Genomic DNA, 12,848 nt, shown 5'->3' with positions numbered 1-12,848 from the left:
CACTGGACTGTATCCATCTACTATTATGTTTTTTAAAGTCTATAGAAAGTTATGTTAGGTCCCTATATTCTTGAAAATAACGATGATAACCGGGACTGGCTATTTAAAATAATCCCTATACTTTTGTAAAAAAAAAAAAAAAAAAAAAAAATCAAGTGTAGAGGAGACTTGATGATTGCCACAGAAAATATTCCATCTTCAGTCATAGGACATTAGTTTAGTTTTATATTAAATTTATATACTGCCCTTCTCCCGAAGGACTCAGGGCGGTGTATAGCCAGGATAAAAAACCCACAATATAAAAGTTAAAAACAATTTAAAATTATTAAATAGTTTGGCCCACAATCTAAAATAACATAAAATAACCCATTAAAAATAATATTTTAGGCCAGCCCTGCTTGATGGAATAATAATGTTTTAAAGGCACGGCGAAAGGTACGAAGGTCGGGAATCCGACGAATCTCTGGGGGCAGCTCGTTCCAGTGGGTAGGTCCCCCACAGAGAAGGCTCTCCCCCTGGATGGGGGAGATGGAACACTCATTGTGCATGTGTAGAGTTCTCCATCCCTTCTATACCAGTGATCTTAGCTGCACTGAAATGCCAGACAATGATGTTGCATGCATTTGCGAGAATTCTTGCTGTAGTATGACCCAAATATCAAAGTCAATGCATGGACACTGAGAGAAAGGCAGCATTAATGATTTGTGATGGGTGTCACTTTAAAAAAAAAGAAAGAAGCTGCAACCTCAGCTCAACCTTGACTCAAGTATCAGTCTTTTACTTCTTTCCCGTAAAAGACTGTCATTCATTCCTTATTACAGTAGGAACAAACCACTGACTTTGGGGACATTATGGTAATTAATAAAGCCTGACCGTACACTGCATGGCTGCATCTTCAGTAACTAAACTACTACAAGGAGATGAATTACAGTCCCAAAAGACTGATGCAATATGGATGTACCCTTCCCACAGAACTGGCACCAAGGTGAATGAGGCTTGTGTCTGTGCATCTGTATATACGCATGGCCCTGCATGCACATATGCTTCAAGAAGTCTTTGTTTTAACAATGTCCATGCTTAGTGCAGAAAATTATAAAAATGGAGGGAGATGTGATTGGATGTCCCACCTTCTGAATTAAAATTGGAAAAGATTGGATTAGGACACAGTTTAGCAGGAAGATGTTTTCTTAGTACATAAAGCCTCTACCTCTGCTATTTGACCCATGGAGAAAAACAAAAAGGTAAAGGTAAAGGTTCCCCTCGCACATATGTGCTTGTCGTTCCCGACTCTAGGGAGTGGTGCTCATCTCCGTTTCAAAGCCAAAGAGCCAGCGCTGTCTGAAGACATCTCCATGGTCATGTGGCCGGCATGACTAAACGCCAAAGGTGCACGGAATGCTGTTACCTTCCCAGCAAAACTGGTCCCTATTTTTCTACTTGCATTTTTTACGTGCTTTCGAACTGCTAGGTTGGCAGAAGCTGGGACAAGTAACGGGAGCTCACCCCATTATGCGGCACTAGGGATTTGAACCGCTGGACTGCCGGCTTTTCGATCGACAAGCTCAGTGTCTTAGCCACTGAGCCACCACGTCCCTGGAGAAAAACATAGTCTCCATCTAATAACATGATTTCCATCCTGGAGGGGAGAGGGGGCAGCAAACTCTATTTCAAGAGGAAATTTAGATCTCAGAGTAGATTAAACTCTCCTTTCCCACCCAGTATCATAATCTGGATTATTTTGTGCATCCTTTTTTTTTTAAAGGTCAGCATAGCCCCTGGTATTAGTCAGCTTGAGAGCAGGGAGTGAGGCCATCCATCCAAACACTTACCTTGGTTGTTTTAATTTTGTTTCCACTGCTGCATGACCAACCTGAGTAATCTGGAAGCACTTTACATTCCTCTCCTTCCAGACAAGGTTCCATATGACACCACCACTTCTGGATAACAATGGCAGCTGGAAAGCAAAAATGAAGTCATTTCAGAACTACATGCAACAAATGGGACCCAGAAAATGCTGCCGGGAAGCAGCTAATAGCTACTTTGATCTTCCCATCCTTGGCATCTCCAAATGTGTTGAAGCTGCAGGCCAAAAGATGGGAATTTTGGGAGTTTCATTGCCAACACAACTGAAAGTCTATGCAGATTCTCAGTCATGCAGGTCATGGTTGTCCCAAAGGTGTTTTTTCCTCCACCTATTTTTCCCCAACTGGACTTTCTTGCTTTTGCTTGAAGACATTTCACTTCTCATCCAAGAAATTTCTTCAGTTCTAATTAACTTGTGGGAAAAGGAAAGATCCTTTGAAGAGAACAAGGTTCGCATTCTAGACAGAGAGGACCAGAAGCTTGAAAGAAGAGTCAAAGAAACTATGTTGAAACTGAACAGAGATCAGGGAGCATGACACCACCTATGTCTTACAATCAGTGGTAGGTTGCTCCCGGTTCAGTCCGGTTCTTGTGAACCGGTAGTAATGGCGGTGGGAGGCTCCGCCCACCCACCCAGACGTCATCATGAAATTCCTGAGCATGCTCCCATTACGAACCAGTAGCGGAGGTTAGTAGAACCCACCCCTGCTTACAGTGCAGTCCTTTCAGCAGTCCCAAGGCACTTCCACACTTTTTTGCACTCTGATTCAGGTGACTCTGAGGACACAAATTAATTCCCAGACCAGGGGTTGGCAAACTTAAACATTCAAAGAGCCACTTGGACCCGTTTCCCAAAGAAAAAAAACACACCGGAGCCACAAAACCTGGGTGGGCATGGCCAACTCAATGTCACTCACTCACCCAGTCACATGACCCCCCCTAGTCAAACCATTCTGTCTCTTTCCCTTCTTCCTATCTCCCTCTCTCTCCCCCCATGTCTCTCTCCTTCTGTATCTCTCCCTCTCTTCCCCTCTCTCACCCCTCTCTATGTATCACTCTGTATGTGTCTCTATGTCTCTCTCTCTCCCCCCCCCATTTCTCTCTCTGTGTGTCTCTCCCCCTCCCTTTGGGTAACCGTCCTCCTTCTCCCCCTCCTCTTGTGATGTCCTGGACGGCTTTGGCTGAGCCAGGAGTGTGTGCATGGGCGGGGAGACCCTCCCCAAACGAGCACCAAAGCACAGCAAAGGCACCCGCGGGGTGAGCGGCTGCTTGATTAGGAGGGTCTTAACAGGATGGGACTTCTTTCCTGCACTAATGCTCTGGCCATCGCCTTGCTGTTTCATCCCCCACCCCCAGCAGCTCTTCGCTGCTGAGTGCGGAGGGTGCGAACTCCAGCCTGAATCGGCAGGAAGCAAAGGCTGCCTTACGTGCAAATGTGGCGCGAAGGTAGGTACAGGGCAGCTTCTCTCCTGCACTCTCCTCCTCTCCCACTCTCGTGATGCCCTGGCCGGCTGTGGCTGAGCCGGGAGCATGCGCACACATGGAGAGACCCTCCTTAAGCAAGCCGCTGCCCACCCTGCGCGCACCTTTCCTGAGCTTCGGTACTCGCTTGAGGAGGGTCTCTCTGTGTATGCGCACGCTCCTGGCTCAGCCACAGCCGGCCAGGGCTTCACGAGTGTGGAAGAGCCACACTCAAGGAGCCAAAGAGCCGCATGTGGCTCGCGAGCCGTGGTTTGCCGACCACTGTCCCAGACGGTTTCAACAACTATCGGTGTTAGCTGCTGACTGAACTGACTGGGAAGAGTATAAATCATTTCCATTCTCTACCAGTTAGTTAGACCTGAAGAAGCTTCTTGGATGAGAAGCGAAAAAGTTTTAAGAAAAACCAAGAAATCAAATCCAGTTGCTGTTTGCAGACAAGCACCTTTGGGACAGCACATCTGAAAAGGAAAGGCCCTTGCTATACCATGGGATCGGTGTAAGGAAGGATAATAAACTGCAATTTCCAACGAGAATGTTCCTCCCTTTCCTTCTAATCCAACTAAGGTTCTCTTGACAGAAAGTTACACACACACAAAAACCCATTAAATGCTAGAAAAAGAACATTTTAAAACCACATAAGAAAAAAAAATCAATGTCAGTTAAACAGAACAAAACAGAAACAACATTTCTATGCACACAGAGAAATTGGCATTTTTATTTTATTTTCTTCTCCTGTTGAGTAGTCCCATCCTGGCTTTCACTATGCTGGAAATTGCTTCTGAAATTGTACGTTTTTTTTTCTTACGGCAGTTTGTGAAACAACAGTCAAGAATAAGTGCCTTAGGGGAAGAGCATGGAGGAAGTTGTTTGAGTCACCACAATTTCATGAATGAATTTTTAGGCCCAATTATTCTCATATGCATGTCCTTAAGGATTTTCTCTAGGAGGCATTCTGTAAACAGTATCCTCTTTCTCACATCAAAAGGATCTTCAAAAAGAATTCACACATCTCATTTTTCCAATTCTCCAAGCTATGGTTTGAAAGGAACTGAAATATATGCATTTAATTATTCACTGATATTTGTATTCTGCTCTGCTCTGGAGATTCTAAGCGGCCAAAATGAAGATCATCAGAAAGATTTAAAACATTTGAGACATTGGGTTGTTGTTGTTTTTTAAAGACCTAGATCTTTGTTCTGTGAAATAACAGGATCACTAGACTGCTCTGGAATTTGGAGGTGGGTACATTCCATAGAGATGGGATAACTGTTGAAAAGGACTGATTCTTCTGCTCTTGATCCTACTGAGGAAGGATGCCTCAAGTTCAGAAGAATCCCTCATCACCTCATCCAGAGTTGGGTTTCACATATTTTTACCACCGGTTCGCCGCCCGTGTGTGCCTTCCGCGCATGCGCCCAGCCTTCCGTGCATGTGCTTTGCTCACGCATGCACCTTCCACGCATGCACCCAACCTCGAAAACGTGGCTAAATAGGACAGCATAGTGCCGGGGCAGGTGGGCAGGCCCACCCGTGATCTCCAGTACCGATTCACCCGAACCGGTCAGAACCGGCTAAATACCACCACTGAGCTCATCACACTTTGCCCCAATTATTTCCTTTGGTTCTGCCAATGTGGAGTCCAGTTCTGAACAAGGTGGAGTCCAGATGAGCAATTTTATCAGAAAAGTGTTTGATCTTTCATATCAACATTAAAAAAAAAGGCTTTCTGAGCTGTCCTTACTTGCTGCTGCTGGATGACAATCTGCTGCTCATTCCCTACCCAGAATCTTTCCTATATCTGTGCAGTCCGCATCTTCTCTTCTCTGCCATGTTCTTCTCTCACCATGAACACAATCCTAATTTTCCATTCCAGGGAAGTGGATAAGAGCTCCTTCCTCAACAAACCTCTGCCTCTCACTCAAAGAATTGCAAGCTTATCGCTTATTCTGGATCTACCCATGACACACAATGACAAAATTCCAGGAGGGAGAGTGGCAAGTATTTGGCAAGTTTGATTTCTTCATCTGTAGAGGAAATAGATCCCTTAGCCAGCCACAAGAATTGCCTCCTATTTCGTCCAGTCCTTCCTTCCTTTCCTTTTGTGAATACTTTTAATGGAAGATGCCTTGGTTTCTACAAAGTGCAGCTTGCTCCAGCAAACATCACATAAATCAAATCCTCTGATTTAAGATTACAAACCTGGATCCAACCATTTCAGGAGGAGGAGCTGACTTAAATCAGGACATGTTGATTCACATATTATCAGCAAATTCAGTTTGCTGAAACTACATTGTGTATGTAGTTACAGTTTTGATGTGTGCGTGTGTGTGTGTGTGTATCCCACTTTATTTTCACAAATAACTCAAGATGGTGAACATATCCAACCCACCTTCCTCTTCTATTATTCCCACAACAACAATCTTGTGAGGTAAATTGGTCTGAGAGAGAGTGACTGGCCCAAAGTCAGCCAGCTGGCTTTCATGGATAAGGTGGGACTTGAACTCCCTGTCTCCCTCTTTCTAGCCTGGTGTCTTAACTAGACCAAACTGGCTTTCCAGTTTACTATCCAGTTTACTTTAATATAGGGACATGGTGGCGTAATAATTAAGATGCTGAGCTTGTCAATCGAAAGGTCGGCAGTTCAACGGTTCGGATCCCTAGTGCTGCGTAATGGGGTGAGCTCCCGTTACTTGTCCCAGCTTCTGCCAACATAGCAGTTCGAAAGCACGTAAAAATTGCAAGTAGAAAAATAGGGAACACCTTTGGTGGGAAGGTAACAGCGTTCCGTGCGCATTGCCACACCTTTGGCATTTAGTCATGCCGGGCACATGACTACGGAGACATCTTCAGACAGTGCTGGCTCTTCGGCTTTGAAACGGAGATGGGCACTGCCCCCTAGAGTCGGGAACGACTAGCACATACATGCAAGGGGAACCTTTACCTTTACCTTTTACTCTAATATCCAGTTAGGGAGTTGAAGAAAAGGATAAAGTAAAAAAATACCACATCAAAGCTGTGAATGAATGGTGATAGGTTTCTTTCTTACTCCCTTACTCCTACCCACCATGTACAATTACATCCATGCACTGGGAGGGAAGATTTAAATTGGTCTTGGACATGGATACTGGCCATACAGAAAATTTCCACAAGCTACTATAACTACTATTATTATTCCTACTTAAAGAGAATTCAAGGTATCTTACAAACATTGTATTTATTACAAGCTTGTGGTGTGTAGGTTGAGAGAGAAAGTGGGAGAGAGAATGGCTCAAGGATACCCAGTGGTCATATGATAATTTGAAGCTACATTACCTTCAGTCTAAGTCCTGAACACTAACCAATTTACTGTTTATGAAATGTGACTTATGAGTGCTGTTCCTACTTTTGATCTAAAATAGCTATATTGAAATCTATGCTTCATTATTAACCCATAACCCAAAAAGCTATTCTTGGGTTATTCTTCAGAAAGTAGTACAAGGAAAGGACTTACCAAGCATGCCACTCAAGTAAATTTTTAATGCAACTCAGTGATTAAAATGCTGGCCTAGAAACCTGGAGACTGTGAGTTCTAGTTCTGTTTTAAGCATTAAGGCTGGCTGGGTGATTTTGGGCCAGTCACTCTTTTTCATCCCAAATCACTTCAAAGCATTGTTGTTATGGGAAAAACAGGAGGAAAGAGTATTATATAGGCTTGCCACCTTGAGTTACTTATAAAGTAATAAAAGCATGATCAAAATCAATTAAACAAACAAAAACAGCCTTGTGAGATAGTCCAGACAAGAAGCACACCTACCTCTAACTGTATTGTAAGATTAACAAAATAACAGAGTTGGCTATCCCACTGATGGCTAACTTTTTCCGGACCGAGTGCCCAAAGCGTGTACCCGAACCCCCAAAATGCAATGCCCGCACGGCCCTGCGCATGCAGGCACGGCCCTGCATATCCCCCCTGCCTCCCGCATGCATGCAAGGCCCCTGCATGCGCCCCCCACGTGCATGTGCCCCCCACATGCGCCCCACCGTCCCTCACATGCACGCGTGCCCTGCCCCCACACAATGCACACGTGCCCTGTACATGCACACCCCCACGCATGCACACCCCACACATGTGCATCCCTGTAAATGCAGGGCAGAGACCCGAAGACCAGCTGGCCGGCGGGAGGCACGCATGCATGTGTGGCGGAGCTGAGCTGGGGCGACGGCTCCCGTGCCCACAGAGAGGGTTCTGAGTGCCATTTCTGGCACACGTGCCATAGGTTTGCCACCACAGCCCTATACCATTTCATACAAATGGTTGTCCAGTCTCTTTTTAAAAGCCTCCAGTGATGAACCACCCACAACTTCTGAAGGCAAGCCATTCCACTGATTTATTCTCACTGTCAGGAAATTTCTCCTTAGTTCTCCTGGGTTAGTTTCCAACCATCGCTTCTTGTCTTGCCTTCAGGTGCTTTGGAAAGTAGGTTGACCCTTCCTTCTGGCAGCTCTTCAAATATTGTAACACTGCTATCATGTTGCCCCTGGTCCTTCTTTTCACATTACATTAACATTTCAGATTACATTAATAGAATCTTGCAAATCTCCCCCCTCACTTTTACAATCCAAGAAACTAGGGAAGGTTTTTCCTGAGAAGTTTGCCACGCTCACATTCCTTCTGCAAGCTCAGATGCCTTTTGTTTGCCTACTCTGTGACTCTTCCTCCTGTGGTTATTCTCACATGCCATTTCACAAATGAATGACTAGGGCACCAACCTCAGGAAGCAAGAATGGCTTTCAATGCAGTATCCTAATGCAACAAGCTAAAAATAAGGGAATGTTTGCCAACAGTGCAATTTCAAAATAATCAACTGAAGATTAGCAGCTGTATATCTGTTTTACAACACATCTCACGCAGCAAGACTCAGGGCAGCATTCAAGGAACAACCAGAAACAGAATATTTCAAACCTGTTAAAACCAGCCACACTAACAATCATAGTATGGATGAATGCCCACAGTCAGCCTAGAGACCAACTGCCTGTTGGAACAAAATGATTTTCAAGACAGGGAATGTAGATAACTTAAAATGATGGTAGTGTGACTTTTTGCATCTTTTGAGGTTGGGGGGGAAGTGAGCAAGTGATCAAGATGCTCATTAGAAGTTACTAAATTTTCAAAGTGTTTACATTGTTGTAAAACCCATCAATATGGTTGGGGAGGAGGAAACTGCACATATCTGCTCTTCCTACATTGTCACAAGCACCCTGGAAACCGTTTCTCACTTTGGATGTTTCACCTTTGCCACCCTGGTGTCTGAAAATTACATGGTTGCTTCATCCACACCTTAGTTATTGATGTGAGCTGACTCCTGGTCCCTGGATTATAGGAAAATTATTTTGAATATTGTGGATATTAAATTAACAGATTTGTCCAAGTAACTTGGCAATAAAATGCATGGAAAATGTGTTCATGAATTATAATAGAGCAAACAGAATTTCTGCACCTTCAGTTCAGTGTTTCTTAACCTTGGCACGCATACCAGCTCGGGAATTCTGGGAACTGAAGTGAACACATTTCAACGTTGCCAAATGTGAGAAACATCTCTCTAGTCAAAGTGCTTTCTTGCAATCTTAACCATACTTGATCAAAGAACACATCGTGACAGAGGTCAGGAACATGTACTTCCTCTGAACACAAAAACAATTCTGCTGGATCAGGCCAAGGTGTACTGTACATCTGTGTTTAGTATTTTGTTTCTCACAACAGCCAAGCATAATAAGCAGCACCTGCACTTATTCTAGGAACATGCTTTGTTCTTTCCTCGATCCCCAAATCTCTGTGAAACAGCTGGGTCATTAAGAGCTTTCTAAATGTTAACAAGTAGGACACTTCTTATTTCTGAGACTGACTGCTTTCATAGAGGAAAGCATTCAAGTCCCCTGATTGTTTTTGATTGTCGTCTTCTCTACTCCTGTGCCCACACACTATTCCTTTTCACAAAGCAAAAAATCAGAATTTTCATAACGCTCCAGGTACAAATGTATCACAGAGTTGTAAAAATGCATTGGTACTTTTGTTTTGATTCCATTCCTAATGATCCCTAACCTGGATCATTGCCTTTTTCACAGGTGCCTCACATCAAGTTAACATCTCCAGCTGAGGACTGTGACTTTAAAATCTTTTGCCTCATGAGCGTCTGATGTCCCAGATTTCCTCAGTGTCTATGTAAAATGAAAGAGTTTTTGTGCAGTTACATTGCTTTACCTCTATTCAAAATAATGAAGTGGGTTTTTTGATTTGGTTGACCACTCACACAGTTTAAAGAGGTCCTTTTGCAGATCTTCACAATCACATTTGGATTTTTTTTCTTCCCTGTAATCTGGATGATACAGGCAGTCATTATTGCAATTATTGTAATTTGTTATTGTGGTTACTGTAATTCCAAAGAAAGAAGCAGTTTTCGATTCAAGTTGCCATTATGATTCTAAGCACAGTACAACACACCTCCAAAATTTGTGTCAGGCTCAGTGACCAAGGAAATGTACTTTTGGGGGAAATCTCATCTGCCTAGTTTCAGGATATGACGTGCCTCAACACTTTTATTTCTGCCCTAAGCCTTGCCATCTCTGTAAAAGAACTAAACTTGCCCTATGAGCTCTCTCTCAATCTCACAAACTTTATCAGGGTTTAATCTTTTTCACTGAATAAGCTTTTTCAGATTCCCTTAGTTCTATGCATGGATAAGTGTAAGTGTCCTCTTGGTTATTTAATAGGTGGCCTCCATTAATAGCAATAGCACTTAGACTTATATACCACTTCACAGTGCTTTACAGCCCTCTCTAAGCGGTTTACAGAGTCAGCCTATTGCCTCCAACAATCTGGGTCCTCATTTTACCAACCTTGGAAGGATGGAAGGCTGAGACAACCTTGAGCCTCTCAGGATCAAACTCCTGGCAGTGGGAATGCAATTAACCTGCAGTATTGCAATCTAACCACTATGCTATCACAGCTGTAATATGCATTTTTTTGGCGGAAGAGGTTGTAGAAAAAAATGCTTTTAAAAGTAAAAAAAAAAGCCTCTGATGATCGCGCAGCTCAGCTGGGCATGGGGGGGACAGGGATTTTTACTACCAGTTCTCCGAACCACCCAACATCGCTACCGGATCGGGCGATCCTGTCCGAACCGGGAGCATTTCACCCCTGGTTATATGTAAAGCAAATATCTAATTCAGAATTCATCACCATTGCAAGATTGCTTTTGCTGCACCACATTGCTAATTACTTTTGTCTGATGCCTTCGTAGGAGTTAGCAACTGGTTGACCTTGGTTGGGCTAAGTAGGGTCAGGTCTATTTAGGACTTGGATAGGAAATATTGGGACATATTGGGAATGTTGGGACATGGACCAGACTAGAAACTGGAAAACTCTTAGGAGAAGGTGCTGGCCAACCACTTCCATACTATTGCCATGTCTGTACAATCACTGGAATCCAACCTTGACTCAGAGGAAATGTGTTCTCATCTGTACCTTTGTCTGACAGTATGCATGGCAAAGCACCAACCTGTTTTCATCACTAACAGAGAAAGGTTTAGTGGCACCATTAAGGCTGAGCCAAGGAACAAAAATGGCCTGAAGTCCTAAAGCTGAAAGGGACCAAAATAACAAGGGGTCTTCTAGGGAATGTTGGTAGATCACCCTCCGAGATCTAGTAGCAAGTAGAGTATTTGAGCCATGGTGGCGCAGTGGTTAGAGTGCAGTACTGCAGCCTACTTCTGCCGGCTGCCTGCAATTTGGCAATTCAAATCTCACCAGGCTCAAGGTTGATTCAGCCTTCCTTCCTTCCTTCCGAGGTGGGTAAAGTGAGGACTTAAATTGTTGGGGGCAATATGCTGACTCTGTAAAACCGTTTAGACAGGACTATAAAGCACTTTAAAGCGATATGTAAGTCTAAGTGCTATTGCTATTTCCTCTTTCCTAGCCAGGTTCCCCAGCCAGTTTTCTATTATATTCCTTCTTGAAGGGGGACAAATGTACCTTTCTTAGCACAGTAATCAGGTTTGCTGTACAACTGCAATTCCAGCACAATATAGGTAGTTCTTGACTTATGACTGCTCACTTAGCAACTGAAGTTACAAGGAAACCCCAAAAGGTACTTAAAATCTGATTTCAGAGTTCCAATGGTATCTCTCTGTCTCTGTCACTCTGTCTCTCTCTCTGTCTCTGTCTCTGTGTGTGTGTCTTTCTCTCTGTCTCTCTCTGTCTCTCTGTCTGTTTCTCTCTCTCTCTCTCTCACACACACACACACACAAAATCATGTGATCACATTTTGGGCACTTGACAACCAGTCACTGCTCTTCTCAACTGCACATCCCATGGTCATGTGAACACAATTTTTGCCTTTTTTGCTTATTTCTGGTGTTTACTTCCGGTTTCCAGAAAAAGAAAAAGAAAAACAACACCCATTGGATGAAATATTCACTTAACGACTGTTGCATTCACTCAACGACTGCCACAAAGAAGGTTGTAAAATCAGATGCAGACACATGACGACCTGCTTAACAATCACAATGTCTTACCATTGTAATTCCAGCCTCTCAATTACAGTAATAAGTTAAGGAGTACTTTTAGGGCAAAAAGAGAGGCGATCTCTCCTGTTGTCCTGGCAGTGAAGTTCTCTTTCAACATGATCTCTTGCGCCTAAAATGTTGTGGGTGAATTACCTGCCATACACATTGTATTCATTACCAAATGACTATTCAATGCAGCATTTTGGAGTATGCCTTTCCATCAAGGTAGCTCAGCATCTTGTTTAGGGAAACCAATTGGCATACAGCTAGTCCTCGACATACAACAGTTCATTTAGTGACCACTCGAAGCTACAACAGTACTGAAAAAAAGTGACTTATGACCATTTTTCACACTTATTATGACTGCTGCAGCATCCCTGTAGTCATGTGATTTACACATTTGGATGTTTGACAACTGGTTCATATTTATGATGTCCCGGGGTCATGTGAACCATCTTTGGTGACCTCCTGACAAGGAAAGTCAATGGGAAAGCCAGGTTCACTGAGCAACCATGTTAGTAATTTAACAACGGTAGTGGTTCACTTAACAAATGTGGCAAGAAAAGTCATAAAATGGGGCAAATCCAGCGGTGAAATCTGGCTGGATCTATCTGACTCGCACAAAGTGGTAGGGCCAGAGGTTGGAGGCTCCGCCCACCCACCAGGACGTCATTACATCCCATTTTTTACCCTCTGCACATGTGCAGAAGAGGCACAAGTGCTCACATTTCCGATCCTGTATGTAGGTAGCAAAGGTAGCGATCCTGTATGTAGCTGGGCAAATCTCACTGGGCAAATTTCTAACTCAGCAACATCAATTCTGGACTCAATTGTGGTCCTAAGTTGAGGACGACTTGTATGTATGCAGTCATGATGCCAATTTGTCAGTCCTTTAAAGTAGGCCAAGAAAATAGCTACAGCAGAGAACTGAGGAATGCCCTTTATTTAAACAACAAATTTTA

The 12,848-nt window shown here is 43.6% G+C and overlaps 1 protein-coding gene across 3 annotated transcripts in view; it reads right to left on the bottom strand.

Annotated features, from left to right (window-relative positions):
• Window positions 1-12,848, bottom strand: part of TAFA4 (TAFA chemokine like family member 4) — a 180,807-nt gene that overhangs the window by 10,561 nt on the left and 157,398 nt on the right. For all 3 annotated transcript variants that reach the window (XM_034440604.3, XM_060684192.2, XM_087887957.1), the window contains one exon: window positions 1,830-1,954. In XM_034440604.3, coding sequence (XP_034296495.1) covers window positions 1,830-1,954 — 125 coding nt within the window. The remainder of the gene's footprint in view (window positions 1-1,829; window positions 1,955-12,848) is intronic.

Source organism: Pantherophis guttatus, chromosome 2, assembly GCF_059756535.1.
Source record: "Pantherophis guttatus breed Tessera chromosome 2, ASM5975653v1, whole genome shotgun sequence".
Lineage (NCBI taxonomy): Eukaryota > Metazoa > Chordata > Lepidosauria > Squamata > Colubridae > Pantherophis > Pantherophis guttatus.
This window is presented reverse-complemented; position numbering and strand designations above follow the sequence as displayed.